The sequence below is a fragment of the Plectropomus leopardus genome, chromosome 7, assembly GCF_026936395.1.
Source record: "Plectropomus leopardus strain MGB_pleo_1.0 chromosome 7, ASM2693639v1, whole genome shotgun sequence".
NCBI lineage: Eukaryota > Metazoa > Chordata > Actinopteri > Perciformes > Serranidae > Plectropomus > Plectropomus leopardus.
The window spans coordinates 27,739,258-27,753,294 of NC_142182.1; the positions used below are offsets into that span (position 1 = coordinate 27,739,258).

At 39.9% G+C, this 14,037-nt stretch overlaps 1 protein-coding gene across 4 annotated transcripts in view; it reads right to left on the bottom strand.

Moving 5' to 3' along the window:
• The window catches only part of tmem117 (transmembrane protein 117), a 58,185-nt gene extending 44,397 nt beyond the window's left edge, over positions 1 to 13,788 (bottom strand). The window contains exons 1-2 of one of the 4 annotated variants that reach the window (XM_088080357.1): positions 13,572 to 13,788; positions 8,692 to 8,999 (exon numbers count right to left, since the gene is read on the bottom strand). In XM_088080357.1, coding sequence (XP_087936483.1) covers positions 8,692 to 8,971 — 280 coding nt within the window. In that variant the 5' untranslated portion in view covers positions 8,972 to 8,999; positions 13,572 to 13,788. The other 3 variants (XM_042495454.2, XM_088080358.1, XM_042495455.2) reach the window with 3 other exon arrangements.
• Positions 13,789 to 14,037: the final 249 nt, after the last annotated feature.

Consider the following 14,037-nt stretch of genomic DNA (forward strand, 5'->3'; position numbering starts at 1 on the left):
TTGGAGAGAGATAGGTGAATATATTATGGTAATCTAAGGAGTAAAGCAGCACGAGGAATAAATGAAAAGCAGTTTCACTTTTCAAATTATGGAGATGGGCAGTGAGATAGTCATTAACTGCGAGGGTCAGCACATGAAAGCTTTGGTGCTGTGGGGCTGCATCGCTGCAGAAAGAAAAACTAGTTATGTGTAGGGTAGTTGTTACAAATATTACATAAATTAACACTCCATCTATTGATCAGTTCAGTGTTAAAAGCCTTTTTCTCCCGCCATAACATTGCAAAGATGGAAAACAGAAGCAAAAAGACAGCGATTTTTAGGACCCTACTGAGAAACTACTGCAACAAAACGAGTAATGAAAAAAGAGTAATGTCTGCGTGTCTGAATGATGTCACCAAATTAAGATTAAAAACAAAGATTTCATGGATTCTCAACAATCCAATGTTTCAAAGGAATAGTTTGACATTTGGGGGAACAAAGTAATCTGCTTTTGTGTCGAGCTAGATGAAAACAATCAATAAAACCCTCATACAGCTCTTTCTAAAGGTCTGCCTCTAGATCCGACTCTCTAAAGTTTAACATAATATAGCTTGTTTGATGAATCCGTGCAAACCTAGAATGCACTTTCTTCACAACATCGACGGTGATCTCTACTTCTTCTCCCTGATAGAGCAAAGTTATTGTTTCCTCATATTTCCAGTCTTTATGCTGGTATTGATCTTTGCATCTAACTCTTGATGAGTGTATTTGCCAAAATATCAAAATTATAATTTAACTTTGTAGGTTGGACATAGCTTTGGTGTCTTTATTGACTATGTTTACATGCAAACTAATATTCACTATTTTTCTTGCGACAACATTCTGAATTTGATATGGGCATGGTTGGGTAGTAACATCACAAGTACAGTCACAAGTTGAAAAAAAAAATTATTTTTTTAAGGAACGAGTACTTGCAATGTTCTTTTTTAAAACTGCACTTCTACTCTTTACTCATATATCATACAGTATATTTTTGAGCCAGTAATATACTCTTTACTTCACTACATTTGCTAATTATACCTTTGTTACAACTAGTCTGCTCTAAATGTGGGTAGAGATGGGAGAAAGTGTGTGAGGAGCACCTCAGCTGTTTCCAGCTGGAAGAAAAAAGCACCAGCACCTGTCTTTTCATCATGATGTGATGAAGAGAGAGCAAACCCAAAAACAAGAGGCAGCTTTAAGCAACAATCCCTGGCCACAACTTGTCACACTTTTAGTTACATGATGACGTACTTGACGTGCCTCCTGAAAAACATTGATATCTCCGCTTCTAAAAAACTCCTCTTCTAAAGTCTGCAGCACATTCAAGTAAGTTGCGCGCACTATGGGTGAAAACAGTTTGTCAGCTATGTTAATTTTTCATGTGAAACATGAATCTTTGATGTTATGATAAGAAAGAGCAGGGTAGAGAGGAAGAGATGGAGAGAGGGTGTAAGTTTGTACATATCTCAGTTGTCAGGGCACATTTATTGGAGTATGTACAGCTGTGTGCAAACAGGAATATTAGTGGAATATTCATTTTCTTCAGCCATGGAAAAAGCTTAGAGATATTGTCCTTTTCTAAACATGGGGAAAAGTGGGAATATTTTGTGCATGTTAACACTGTCAGTGGGTTTCATATGTTCCATTCCCACATCATTTTGACCTATGGCACTTTTATTTTCTTGTTCTCATGGATGTTGTCAGTTAAGGTTTAAGAATCCTTTGCTGTCACTTCCCCTGGACTAAGGAGCAGACTGACATCTGTCAGCTTTGATCAATGACTTTTCAAAAATCTGTCACAAAAATCCATTCTATTTTTTAGTCTTTGAGTGATCTTCATATGTTCACGAGCAAGTGTGTGAGTGAGTGAAACTGAGAGACATAGAGAGGGAGTGTTTTTACTAGTGAATTATTGACTGGCTTGGTCTAATTAAGCCTTATAACTAGTCTACTACAGCGCACTTCCACTAAAAGTGACAATGTAAAATGCATTTTCTTAGTCATCCTCTGTGGGTGAAAAATCACTGCAACCTACAGCTTACTCCTTGACCATGATAAGGCCAAAGGAGTCGGTTTTACAATTTAAAAAAAGGTGTCTTAATCTGTGGCTGAATGCAAACAAACTACATTCAAACCGAAATAGACATCTCACAAACCTCGTGACCAAAGATTTAATACAAATTCATAATGACAGCAAGTCTCCCTCTGAATGACCAGAAGTCATTGGCTACCGCCCACTACATTAGAGAGCACACATAGCCTTGAGAGGCCAAATGGAACAGCATAGGTTGTTCCTTGAACCTCAAATGTAGTCTTAAATCATATAATCTGTCACAAGCTATTCATCAGAGAGTTTATTCTTTTTTTCTTCAACAGAGCACAATACTGTGCACCTCTGCCTACTCTAAATAGCAGCATGACAGAACAACATAACTGAATCTAAGGATTGCAAAGAAACTGTTACGCGACAACTGGATTAACATTTGTGTGGGTTTCTGAGGGGGTAAATCCTATATTGTGCCAAACATGGGAAGAACACTAAATTGCTAGAGGGAGGAGGTGTTGTAATTCATTGCAAAATGTTTTTTAGGCCATCATAAATAACGAATGATGAAGATGATTTGTCAGCTTCCAAAAACAATGTCTCTTCCCAAAGTTGGTACAAATTGATTTGAAGTTGAGCATAGCTGCAAACAGAATGAGTGTGAAAATGACTTTGGTTACGTGAAGTACTATGTTTGTGGAATGGTAGCAGGAAAACACCTTCTCAAAAAGTGACTGAAGAAAACACAGAAGCTGTGTTTGAAACTGTTCCCTATCATGGTATATACATAGTGCACTATATAGTGTGTTCGTCATTCGGTAGTAGTGTTTGAATTCTAATTTCATTCATGATATAGTGCAATAAGTGCAATATAAAATACCCACAATGCACAGCAAATTTGAGTGTACATATGATGTACCCTTCATTTAACTCCTATATGCCACAATGCAATGCAGTCATGTATTTCCGGAGGAAGAAAATTCGAGCGTAGTGTCCGAAATCTTGTTTAGTTATTTCCCCTTATAGTTAACTATTTAATACACACTATGTAGAGAATAGTGAGTGAGTGAGTGAGTGAGTGAGTGATCTTCAACACATCTAGATTCTGATACCAAAGGGCATTTTTCAGGTGCTCAAACCTACTATGTTCCTACAGAAGTGTTCCCACTGCCTTCCTACATATCAGAGAGCAGGAGAGATCTGCCGGGCTTTAGTAGAGACATCATGATGTGCAGTAGGTGGGCCATGTGGGCCTGTGTGACAGATCTATAATAGATGATAGATTTTACAGTGGGCCTGGTGCTACAGCACAGCTCTCCTGCCTTACCTGTGATTACATAACTGAAATGTTATGCAGGACACATCTTTCCTCTCCAACTCTCAACTATCTCTTTTCCTCTCTACCACAGATTCACTTCATCTGTCCTCAGTATAAAAACACACACGGACCTGTTCACTCACACATATAACGTCATATATTCACACAAAAAACATCACCACTCTCTCGCACTTATAAACACACCCACACGCAGAAACACAAACCATCTGTTCAGAGGCTTGTTGAAGCACATTAGCTGTACCTGGCTGCAGGATGAGCTGCTCTACACTGTCCTCTATACCCTCAAGCCAATGTGAGCTTACCCTGATCCACACACACTGGGCCTTGGTGTAAAATCTCAGAGAGAGCTAACTAAAGTTCATGTGATGAAGCACCTACTTAACTATTATGAGTCATACACATTAGAAAATGCTGGCGAAGTAATATGTTAAGGGTCTCCAGCTTGCACAGTATTGACTGAAAAAAAGTGCTCTGTGCTGAGTGTGAGATTTATGCACAAATACATAATGTAAAAAAGCTTTAGAAGGGTCAGTTCACAATAGTGCTGAGCAACATACTGATATTATATCAATATCCTGTTATGATACTAAATGGACCTTGCTAGTATTCGGACCACTCAAAACACTTTTACACTTCTTATCACATTCACCAATTCACACAAAGGAAAAACTTGTTGCAATTACACACACACGCACAGCCATCAAGAGAAAGTTTGGGCCCAGTATCATGCCCACGGATACTTTGACATGCAGACTGGAGGAGCCAGGGCTCGCACTGCCAACCTTCCAATTGGTCAATGACCCGTTCTAGCAAAAACAAAAGATGAAGTAGTCCCAGTAAAAATTGTTCACAACATGTTCAGTGGATTATTCAAAGCTATGTGACTCCACAAAGTCACTACAAATAACTCCCCATAACATCACTGCTTCTCAGTTTTACATTTGTGTTGAGGTACAAATGAAAAACAAACGGGAAAGAATGTGTTATTGGAAAAACTGTGAGGTGCTGGTAGGCAGAGGGTATTAGGCAGGCTAGCTTTTACCCTTACTTCCTGTCTTTATGCTAAGCTACGGTAATCATATCCTGATTCCCACACATTGATATCTGGTGTTAAACTATTAAACGTCTGCTACAAAGTTTTGATTTTCTATTTTTGGAGGTGGATCATTCATTAGGGGTATTGTTGAAATACATACACCATTTGTTCATTTATTGCACCACATGCAGAGCGTACTGTGGGCACAGACAGAGCGGCAGTACAGAAGGCGCAGTGAAATTGAAACTGAACTGTTCATTGAACTAGGTCTGAAAGTTTGCTTTCACTCACATTCAGCTGCTCCTCTCATCCATCGATCTGATCTAATCAATTTTAAACGGATCAACTGATTAATTATTCAACAAGGGACCCAAAACTTCCCAAACTGCTTCGGTGAATTTAGAGAGGCAACACAGACACACACAAAATGACACACACAGGCTAGAAAAAAATAACCTCCCACCGTCATCAGCTACCACCACACATAGATTCTAATTCTGTGAGAAAAACTGATTTCCCAACATGTCAAACCGAACCAAACTATCTACATCGATACATAGAAATTGGGTAAACCAGCCTTTACAGTTCATATTGACTAACCCCAAAGATCAGTGTGATTTTCAGACACCAAATTCTCATGTACTAGCAATTTAGGTTCTTGTGAAATTCAATGCAACATTCTTTTGTATGGTCCAGGTCCAAACCATGCATATAAAAAGACGATATAATATATGTAACCTATTTCTTTTAGGCCTTTATCAGATTAACCTGTCTATCTTAGTCTTGGAACTCTCCAAGGACCCAGTATGTATAAAGCATCAAGTAACGCTATTTGAGGTACTGACCCAAAGGAAGAGAAAGCTCCTAAGTAAGGAAACACTACATTCAATGAAACGATTGCAACTTGAGAAGCCAGAACAGCTGGTATTATCAGATCCACTATCTGTCCGTTGTGTACAGGAAAACCACAGTCCTCAAAGCCATTTTCCATTTCCCCTTTTCGTGAGGATTCTGTATTTGCAGAAAGCATCATGTCATCATGCACTCCTGGCTTCCTATTTATGCTCAGAGAAGATGATCACTCAGAGTACCCCCCTCCCCCATGCCCTCCAATTATAGTCATTAATGGTTCATACCAAGAGGAGCCAGGGTGGCCAATAATATCCGGGCCTAAGTGAGTTGTGAAGTGACTGGGAAATGAAATGTGTGAGTTGAATAGGAAGCACTGAGAAATGCTGCACAGTTTAAACAAATGACGGGCTGATCATATTGGAGTCACAGCCTTATGAGAGGAGAGTGAAATAAAAAGTCAAGCTGTCAAGAGTGAGAAGAGAGAAAAGGTTGGGGTTGACAGAGGAGGTGACAAGGACGGCAAGAGGAAATGCATCACGTAGGTGTGAGAGGTGGAGGAAGTGAACCACAGGAGGACTGACTTTAACATATTTGGCACAAAGAGGCGATAGCTGTTGTGTTGCAGAGGCTCTCAACCTGTCAAATCAGAAAAAGTAATTAAAAATGTTAATTAACAATGGCTGTACTCCATTTAAGTGTATCAGAGTCCTGCTTGAATGCATGCTTGCTCACTGGCATGTCTTACTGGGGCACTTAAATGGAACAAAGCCATCACTGATGGACTGTACTTTTCTTGTCAGGAGTCCTAATAGGCTGTCACTGCAGACATTTTGACTTGTCATAAGAGGAAAAGCACAGGTGGAACTAGGATTGTTAATTATGGCACTGTTCCATGTCAGTGTCCCTGGAAGCAAACCAATGAGCAAGCATGCACAATACTGGGACCTTGAAACTGACACACCTAAATGGAATGAAGCTATTATCAAAGGGGAGCTCCACTGATTTAATATGAAAGTCTGTTCACATGTCTTCATGTCATGTCAGCTGAGTCCATGTCTGCTGGGCATAAAGAAGTTCAAAAGTGAACCTCAGTGAGTCTTGGCACTACTAGCATAACACCTGAACACCTCTGTCCAAACTGTTAGTGGTCAAGTTGCACTGTGGGTAATATAGATGTCAAGTTTTGACAAGGAAGAAAAATTCTTGGGACAAAACAAGATGTTATCTCTGGATCTGCTGCCTTGATTTTCATTTTCTCAACCTATGCTAAATGTGTGGAGTTCTCTTGTAATGTTTTCATCTCTTAATATGAGGCCTGTTTTGTGCGTCCGTCAGTTTGTCAGCAGGATTATAGAAAAACTACTGGCCCAATTTTAGTGAAACTTTGAAGAACAATGAAGCATGCCCCAAGACAGAACCCGGTTAAATTTTGAAGCAGATCACGGGGCGGATAGACAAATTATTTTTCACTCATAAGGCATTCATGGTCTGGGCCACAATTACATACTGCTCTCACCCCAGACATTACAAACAGAGCTAGCAGTGCTAACAAGGGCTAACCGAAGGATGGGCGTTACCAATAGTGTAGTGGTAGCTCACTAGGGGGGTGACCTGCTAGGTAGATGGGTGGGTTATCAAGGAAGAGGTGGTATACTCTCCTATGTAATGCAATGGCTTTTCGGCTTACAGGTGGCATACTTTAAACTGCCAGAAAAAGAGTTGGGGATACCCTGTATACCCTGAACCATGCCACTGGGCATTACGCTTCTGCAACAAGACCATCCCTTCACTGTCAGTTGGGATGACATTATCAGCAGTGCTAACAACTAGAGCTGTGCAATTCATCAAAATTTCGATTTCATTTTCAATTTCGGCTCCCAACTATTACAACAACAATGAAATCGAGAAAAAACAATCATTTTTCCACATTTCGTTTTTCAAGCGTACCCTTATTTTGTCTTGGGCCCTGAATGCCATGGGCATGCGCATTTTGCCCCTTCTTCCCTCAGCCTAAGCTCAACACTTACAGCTGATACTACCAGCACAGCAAGTTGTACCACCATGACGGAAGAGCAACAGCATTTCGTGAGAAAATGAGGCAGAACAAATTCCGTTGTGCAGAAACACTTTGGATACGAGGCACCCGACATGGAGCAAAAATTACTAAAATGCAAGATTTGTTACATGGTGGTGTCTGCACCATATGTCAACACGTCAAATCTTTTTAATCATTGTCAGTTTTAACACAAAGTGGTCAATGACCAAATAATAAAAAAACAAAAGGAGAAAAGGACAACCCCATCGACATCCACCGCAATGCAGTCATCAGTTATGGATACATTATACAAAGCAACTCATTAGGAAATATATTAAGGAATTAAAAGAGTACTCTAAATTTTCATTTTTGTCTATTATTTCAATAAGACAAAAAATGATATCTCCTCTCCTCACTTAAATAAACACAACAGATTGAAAAAAGTTTTTGTTTTGTTTTTGTTGTTCACTCTGCAAATGCAGCCCACAAGGGGAGAGTGGGTGTGAGTAGGTCGTGCATCTTTATAACGGGTTAAGAGCCAAAAAAGGTGGAGAACAACTGATCAGATACAAGCAGCAAGAATAATCTTATTCTACTGCATGCCAAAACAAAACACAAATCCTTTTTGCACTTAAACATGCGTAATGCATTGACACATATGATACATTCAGCAGCAGCAGATCACATAATCTCTATTGACTTTAACATTTCCTATAATTGTCTAAACTTTGCACTAGCCTCACAAATCTACTTGAAACAAGAGCCGAAATGATAAGTTATGTAATCGATAAAGCTCACTCTAAAGCATCTTTTGAGTCATTTTTAGGGAAAGGTAAACATCTTTTAGTTTCAGATTTTCTTTTGTGACTGATTATGTTTCGATAATGGATTGTAGATCCCACAAAACAAGCAATTAGACTAAATCATGCTGGGATTTTTAAAATTGTGCACTGTTTACAGTTTCTGAGATTTATAGACTTATGGATTCATGAAGAAAATAATCATAAAATCAATGCACAATGAAAAGAATTGTTAATGCAACCCTTCTTTAACCAGAGTTGAAAAAGAACAGAAACTATTTGCAAATATCTTTTGACCCAGATCTGATGATAAGTGAGAAGAAAGGCAGACAAGAGTGTTCAAGAAAGGATGGGTGCGGAGGCATAGATACAGAGATGAGAGCAGACTGCAAAGGCATGAGAACTGCTTTCAATTATATGACTATTTGCAAAAAGTGAAGTATGAGTGTGAGGCCCTTTTCCCTGGTGAACAGCCACAACAAAAACAACTCAGGAGGAAGGTTGCCTCCCTCAACAGAGCCATTACTCTGCACATTCCATTGCATTATTGTGCGCATGACTTACCAAAGAGCTGGCGGTGGAATATAAACTTTCCGGCTAACAGACCAGTGATGATGGCCAGTATCCAGCAGATTACTTTCAGGATGTTCCATCCGAGGCCCGGGTACTTGTTGAACAGGAAGGAGAAGCAGTTTCCCACTACAATCATATGAGCCTCCGTCTGACTGTGAGAGACGGGGTCCTCGGCGAAGATGAGGAAATTAAAGAAGGTGACCAGGTAGGCCACGATGAGACGCGACCACGGGTGCTGGAAATAGTACCGAAAACGGGCATCTATTTCCATCCTGCTGAGCCCCCCAGCCACACTACACCTGGGAGTCACATACAGAGAGAGAGACAGAAAGTGCTTCTTTTAGTCAGATTACATTACACTCAAATCAGCAGGGCAGATTAGAGTGAAAACATCCCTCAAACTGAGATTAGTGGTAGGACTATAACTGAGGTTTGGTACAGATTGGGATTATGCTATATTCAGACAACTCTGACAGTTCAGCACCAGTGCCAATAATGCACCTACATGGAGATTTCTCAGCGGCTTTCCTTTCAACAGCAAGATTATCACACAAACATGTCAAGGAGGGCTTGATCCGTCTGGATGGTGATGCCAACACCATAAATAATCAGCAGCACGAAAACAGGTCCTACTGATGAAAAGTCAATGTGTTGACTGATCTTACATTTTAACATGACATTTACGCTTTAAGACTAGATTCTTCATCAGCCAGTGAAACAGGGTGAGGTGTAAGTGTCATACCTGGATGAGGTTGAATCTTGAAGAGCTTAGCTGTAAAGCGCTGGCTTTTGAAAGACTTATCCTCTCAGCCCGCCTGCTCTGTGCTCCCCGTAAAAAAATTGTGGCAGCACTACGTCGATGCTTTGCTTGGGAACACCTGCCAAGCAGCGCCGGCGCTTGAGTAACTTCCCGACAGTCCACCCCTCTGTGTTTTAAAAGCCAGAAATCCACTCACCCATGAACTTCATTCTGAAGTCCCTCACTGTAGCCCTGTTGTGACTTTACTGGACTCAACTTCCCAAACCAGTTCCCTTGCTTTGACACTGTTTCCTAAAATACCCTACAGTGGGAAATTGGGGTGATGTAACAGCTTCATAAATAGAGCTGCCACAGTGAGACGACCATGTGGCTATTAAATTTCACCGGCATCATGTTTGTCTTGTCATTATGTGCCACCTTGGATGATGCTAAGCAAGTGATTCCACCAAAATTTGTTTTCTGTGCCTAAAATTCCATGAAACCATGAAGAAAGACAAGAAAAGGAAAGCCCAAGATGCATATTCACTCTAGCCTTGAACTAGCTCTCTCAAAAACTCTTCTTTTTTTCATTTCACACTGCTGCAATTCTTTTAAAATGGTGAATCTTACTTGATTTTATGATTCATGGTGTTATCTTATGATTTTAAGCACTTAATTTTTGTTTTAAACCGATTTAAATGTCATTTTATGCTTGCCTTGCTGACCTGTTTTATGTTCATGATGCCCTGCACATTGTGTTGCATTTCTTGTACAAAGGGTTGTATATAAATAAATTATTGGTATTATTATCATCATTATTATTAAAGAGTGGCTGTGTTGGGGAGGTCCCCTGTCTCCTAGTGCCTTCAGACAGGAGAGTCCCTCATATGTATGGAGAGAGACTCAGCACTCAAAGGACACCCATGAAAGCTAGAAAACATGCAAACACGCCACAAAAATGACTAATCATTCTGTGATATACAGAATACCATGTGCCAGTTAGATAATCATGGAAATACAATGAAGACTACAGATGAATTTGTTAGATTTGTGATATCATAAGCATCATTGTACTCATGTACATCCTCCAAACTCCCCGGCTTCCCTCTAAATCATAAAAAAATACATCTGGACTGCCAATATAAAGAGTCTAAGTGCAACAAGAAATGGCCCCATTATTCGTGCCAGGTCTGGCAATTCCTGAATGGACTGCCGTGTTAAGAGCATAAGCCTGTGACCACACACACACACATCCCCTCTAATGTCACAACAGTGATGACGCCAAATGTCACTTCGCCGACCCCACGTATCTCGGAGATAACACAAGCTTGACTGGAATTATATGATTACACAACTTTAATGTCGATGCACCCAGCGACATCTGGGACGGCCGAAATTCGTGCAAGCTCTACCTGCCTGCACCTCAGTCTTGTATACGTGCATGTGCGGTAAATCAGCGTCATGAACGCACCTGCTCCACGCCGTTTTCCTCTCAATCGACAGCGAGGACGAGAAGCCCCGCTCCCGCACGGCTCTCCTGCCACATCAAGCCGACAGCGGCGCTTTAATCGTCCCAAACACGAGATGATACGGGAGGGTTGTGGAGGGGATTATCCATGCGACCTGTTGTCGGGATACAACAGAGGCACCCCCAAATCCTCTGCCATTGTGCTGGAGCGTCCATGCGCCGGGCGGGCTAGCTCAGCCGGGCGGTGCTTCGTCAGCGGGTTCCCGCCGGACGGTGCAGTTTCCGGGCTGTTAATGGGACGTTGATGCTGTAGTGTGGATGGAGATAGCTGGCTCCACACAGCACGCATAGCATCTGTGCAACGCAATGTAGCCAACACATTGATTCACCAGCGTCAAGCGGGAGCCAGTATAAATAATCAACGTCCTGTGATACACTTCAAAGTAAAAAAAAAAATGGAAAAAGGATTATGTTTTTGTTAGTAAATCTTTTATGGGGGATATACCCTTTTTACTTTTTAACTTTTACTTTTTTCTTGTCGCTGATGTTTCATTTATTTCCTGTATCATATCTGTAGAAGGTACTGTGCCCTATGATGTTGACCTATAAAAATCCCTTTTCTGAAAAAGTGGTCCACACACCTTTATTTATTGTTTTGTTTTTCATTTAATGACATCAACGTTAGGACTTTTAACGATATGTTGTATGGCTCTTTTTAAAGAAGTAAAGTTATTTATTTATATATTTATACATGGATTCTCACAATGACTCACGAATTTCATCCATGTCAACATTTTCCTTTTGTTATATTAGATAATAGTTTTGAAATACTTCAAATAATATTTTTTTATGACAACTAATATTTGTCTGAAAAGACTAAAGTAAAACAACTATTTTTATTGGTGAAAGCAAAACAAGTAAAAATGCATATAATTATGTCACTATGTGTTTTTTTTTCCCCAATTGTAACCACAACATCAGACCTTAAGAAGTATTAAAAGAGAAAATATCCCAAAGTCAAAAAACAATAAAGCTAAAAAAAAAAAACATGAAAGGGAAAAAAGTATAGTCTTCTTACTGGGTGACAAAACACACACCCTTATTTTGAAGACGGGTTTACATTGTTTCCGGTGTGTCGGTGGCTGTGGCTGCCGCTGCTGTAATACAGAGCTGAGATTCCCTCTGGTGACGGGCTGATTTTGCTGCTGTAAAATCTAGTCATTCGTTTATATATTTATTTAAGGAGGAGTAGGAGGGACAGAGAACAGAGACAGGAAGCCCGGTGGCTTCCAGATGTTGCAGGATTTCACGCCAAATAAGATTTGCTGCTATGAGAGGAGGAAATCTCCCCTTATCATAGATCAGAGACCGAAATCAAAATGGAAAAATTAAAATAAAACTTGTTATAATCGCGGTCAAACCGGAAAAATAATAATGATAATAATTATTATTACAGTTGATATATATATAATAACCAATCTAATAATTTCAGTATGCCACTGTGCTTAATATATATACTAGTGAAACCCTAGAAATAATGCATTATAACATATGACATTAAACACAAATATTATAGACAGAAGAGTCCAAAAGAAACAGATATTCATAATATTGTTTCAAATGTCCTATGGTTAAAGTACAACTGCCTTTATTGCTGACTTAGTTTTATCAGCATCTCTTCAGCACATATTGTCACAGGTATTATGTAGTAGTAGTAGGTCCCTGGGAAAAAAACCCAAAACAAAAAACAAAACAAAAAAACTGTTGGGCCCTACTGATTCCCCCGTCACCTGTCACATTACATTTTCATCAGGCCACATAGAAACCAGGACACCAACCAGGACTAATATGATAAATGTCTCTGCTGTAGGCCTACAACCTGGCCTTTTCTGTCAGTCAGTTACTTTAAGACAATGGACCTGTCGCTATCTCCAGCCCCCTTAAGCTCACTCGGACAAACAATAGACCCTTTGCACAGCAATCATTTTGACATGTCATCACAGGAAAAGTACAGGTGTGTTTAATTACATTAATGATAGCTGCATTCCACTTAGATCAGGCTTGGAGGAGGCCTTGGTATTGTCCATGCTGGCTCACTGTAATAGTTTACGTGAAAACCTGATGGGACCAAGCCATCGTTATTGTTATCAGTGTCACCTGTGCTTTTCCTACTATAACAAGTCAAAATGTCTGCTGTGAAAAAGGTCCATCAACACGTTGTTTAAGCTAACAATGGCAGCTGTTAGACACATCCAAAGATGCTATACAGAACTTTTGGGGACAGAACCTCCTTATTTCACACAGAACCCATCAAAAGGGTTTTCACAATGCCATGGTGTTAGCGTTAGCTCGCCTTTGCTTTCTTTGCAACGTTACAGCTAAGTAAATGTTAATGATTTTTACAGCTGTGTGGGCTTTAACTACAACGTTTTGTTACAGCTATCACTGATGTGAAATTGTCAAAGCACTGAAATAGTGAGTTGAACACATGACATGATGAGCTAACGTTACAAAGCTTAAGTAAGCCATAACGTTAGCGGCTGTTACCTACGTTAAGCTAACGTTACCTAGCAAAGTTTGCTGCAAGTTGACATTGACATAATGTATTAGGTTATATATATTTGTCACTTTGCAGTTAATTTTGCTAACACTTTGTTGCCTTACCTTACCAAGTTTAGACATCCTTGTTTATCTTCTTTATGAGGATATTCAGGATAAAACAAACTCCATTCTCTAGCCTCTCAGGATATCTCGTACCAGTGCTGCATTTACCCCGTGTTTATCCTTTAACCATTTTTAAGTTATGACTGCATACATTTAAATAAAACCGCAGGGAAATCAAACTTTCTGATGCTTTTCTATGGAGGTGTACCACCAGGATGTCCAAGTCATGGATCTATTATAACTCAGTCCAAGTGCATGGTTTAGCTGCACAAAATGTGCAATTGGCTTGTGGCGTTTGAGGGCGGGGCTTATCAATTGGTCACTTTGATTTAACACAACTTATTGATTAAAGTGTCACATGTAAGCAAAATATTAACTAAAATAAAGATTTAAGGGTTTTTGACCTAGGCCCACTTTAAAAGACAGGGCAACTGGATTTAGTAACAAGGTAGGACCCGCCCTATAG